The 2,922-nt window shown below is 44.0% G+C and overlaps 1 protein-coding gene across 2 annotated transcripts in view; it reads left to right on the plus strand.

The window, feature by feature from the left end:
• The window catches only part of Xrcc6 (X-ray repair cross complementing 6), a 23,146-nt gene extending 21,846 nt beyond the window's left edge, over nt 1–1,300 (plus strand). For both annotated transcript variants that reach the window (XM_031350340.1, XM_031350346.1), the window contains exon 13: nt 934–1,300. In XM_031350340.1, coding sequence (XP_031206200.1) covers nt 934–1,130 — 197 coding nt within the window. In that variant the 3' untranslated portion in view covers nt 1,131–1,300. The remainder of the gene's footprint in view (nt 1–933) is intronic.
• The last annotated feature ends 1,622 nt before the right edge of the window (nt 1,301–2,922 follow it).

Here is a 2,922-nt window from a genome sequence, read left to right on the forward strand (position 1 = left end):
AAAAAAAAAAAAAAAAACAAAAAAAACCAAAACAAAACAGAAAAATTAGGCTGCTGAGATGGCTCAGTGGGTAAGGCATTGTCCTGTGGGAGTCTAGTAACCTGAGTTACTTCCCTGTAACCCAAATAAAGGTGGGAGGAGAGAACTAATTCCACCAAGTTGTTCTCCTATGTCCACACACCCAAATACAAAATAAAAATGTTTCTAGTTAGGTTGCAGACTACTTAAAATAGTTCAGTGGCTAGGTATCCCTGCTCCTTATTTAATGAGACCTCTTTTTAGGGCATATTCTATAGTGAACATAAATACTTGTTTGAGCAGATCAATAGGGCAATTCTTAGCAGTGGAGTTGCTGGGTCAAAGACCAGAGTTCAGTTCCCCAGCCTCTATGTAAAAATCTAAGCATCTTTGCTAGCATACAGAACCAGTATGGGAACAGATAGGGATAAGTTCAGTGAGACTCTACATCAAGGGAGTAAGGTGAAGAGCCATAGATGAAGGCTCCTAACATCTTCCTCTGGCTTCTACAAAGACATGCACTTATACACGCCGAATCCTCTGGAAGAGTAGCCAGTGCTCTTCACCATGAACCATCTCTCCAGCCCCTAATTATCTAAATTTCTACAAAGAAAATGACAGAGGGAATATATGCCCTGCTTTGATATGTATGTAGTTCCTTTGGATGTGCTGTCATTGAAAATGTGGCCTTAAGCATGCTAGGCTAGCAATGCTTTACTTCTTGCCCCTGCACATTTTGGGGGAAGAAAGAAAAATAAGTGATAGGGTTACACAGAATGGGCAGCTGCTTTAGAACTGCAGATGGTAAATGGTCGCCTGCAACACCATAGAAGGGCACAGTGTCATGTAGCTCAGCTATCACTTCATTCCATGACCAGAAGCATCTCCAGTTATTCCTTCCCGTCTCTTTTCTAGATGATGAAGGGTCTGTGAGTAAAATGCCCAGGGTAGAGTTATCAGATGAAGAGCTGAAGGCTCATTTTGTCAAGGGCACACTGGGCAAGCTCACGGTGCCTACACTGAGGGACGCCTGCAGGACCCGGGGGCTTAAGAGTGGACCGAAGAAGCAGGAACTGCTGGATGCTCTCATCAGACACTTTGAGAAGAACTGACTAAGGCTCACGTGCCCAGCCACTTTCCACACTGCAGCCAGGCCACCTGCTTGTGTTCTCATCTCTTTGTTTTACAAAGAGCTACCTGACAGAAATGCAAGATCTTCACCATGGAGATTGCAGCCTGCCACCACACTGTGCCTAACTCTGAATAAAGAGCTTTAACTTTATACACTGTGCACTATTCAATATGGATGGGTAAACAGCTGCCTCAGAGATCTAAGCTACTGGTTAATTGGCTCTTGGCTTAATTTATCCCCCCATGGAGTACATACAGATCATCACAGCAGAAACAAACATCTTAGTGGAGGTTGGGAAAAAGTCTGACACTCAGACAAGGTCATACACATAACGAGGCAAGGAGTAACAATCCTTAACAAGATTGTATTTCCATGTCTGCCCACCTGTTTTCTTTTCATGTATTATGCTAGGGCTGGAGAGATGGCGGCTCAGCAGTTAAGAGCATTTGCTGCTCTTGGAAAGGACCCGCGTTTGTTCCCCAGCACCCTCATGGTCCACAACCATCTATAACTCCACTTTTAGGGAATCCAGTATCTTTTGACCTCCATAGCACTGACGAGCATGCACGTGGTGGACATACATGTTTAAGCAGGCAAAACCCAAACATAAAAGCTAAATTCCTTTTAGATTCTGATTAACCAATTAATTTCTAAAGACAGAACTACCTGAATCCCTACCACCCACAAATATTCTTGTGATGAGTGGCCTGGTAGGTAAGCAGGTTCTTGTAAGAACAGAGGGGTCTCTGATGCCCTCATTTTCAAGTGCACTTCCTGCTGGAGTGGGAAGTCTTTAGTCGGGCCAGAGGAGAACGAACACAGCTTGTTTTAATGTGACTATTAGTTACTTGAACACTGTAGGTTTCTCAAGCTGAAGCTTTAGGGGTGTGGTGCAGGGTGAAGCACAAGAGGCAGGAAGTTACCTTAGTCTCTAACATTAGTTCTGCATGTACCTGACTGCCTGCCTGCCAACAGTGGTTTTCAACTGTGGGTGATTTTGCTCCCTGGGCAAGTTTGGTTAATGTAGAATCATCTCTAGTTGGGAATGGAGGTGGCAAGCTACCGCTATCTAGTGTGCAGAGGCCAGTGACATCACCAAGCACACTAACAGGGTGGCCCATGTGAATTAACCAACTTGTGAGTTGTTAGGAAATCCTAGAGTGGTTAATGCTCCAGTGATAGTCTACCCAAAAGAATTTTTTTTTTTTTTCCCGAGACAGGGTTTCTCTGTGTAGCCCTGGCTGTCCTGGAACTCAGAAACCTGCCTGCCTCTGCCTCCCAAGTGCTGGGATTAAAGGCGGGTGCCACCACCGCACAGCTGCACAAAAGAATTTTAAACTACCAAGTCACGTATAGGTGACAGCTTTACAAACTTAGTGAAGAGTTAAACTGGGGAGAGAGCTCGGTGGTAGGAATGTGCTTGCTACTTAGTGAGTACAGGGGGCACTAAGTGAAACAAAAAGAGCTGGGCTGGGGACAGAGCACTTCTGGAACCCTGGACTTGATTCCCAACATCAACACATCAGAACACAATAAAATGTTTTTAGTCTTGAAGGAGGAAGGGGATCTCTGGAGACTTCAGGCCAACTTGGTTTATACCCAGAACATGTCTCAATTTCCCCCACATCCCATGTTACCTAGAAATGCTAAGCATTTTATTTAAAAGTATTAGCTGATAAAACAAAATCAGGCACAGCTGCCATATTTCATTTAAAACGAAATATGAACATATTTATTAGGATGCTCAAAAATGAACACGTTATCACTTTCTT

The sequence above is a fragment of the Mastomys coucha genome, unplaced genomic scaffold (genome assembly GCF_008632895.1).
Source record: "Mastomys coucha isolate ucsf_1 unplaced genomic scaffold, UCSF_Mcou_1 pScaffold11, whole genome shotgun sequence".
NCBI classification, from domain to species: domain Eukaryota; kingdom Metazoa; phylum Chordata; class Mammalia; order Rodentia; family Muridae; genus Mastomys; species Mastomys coucha.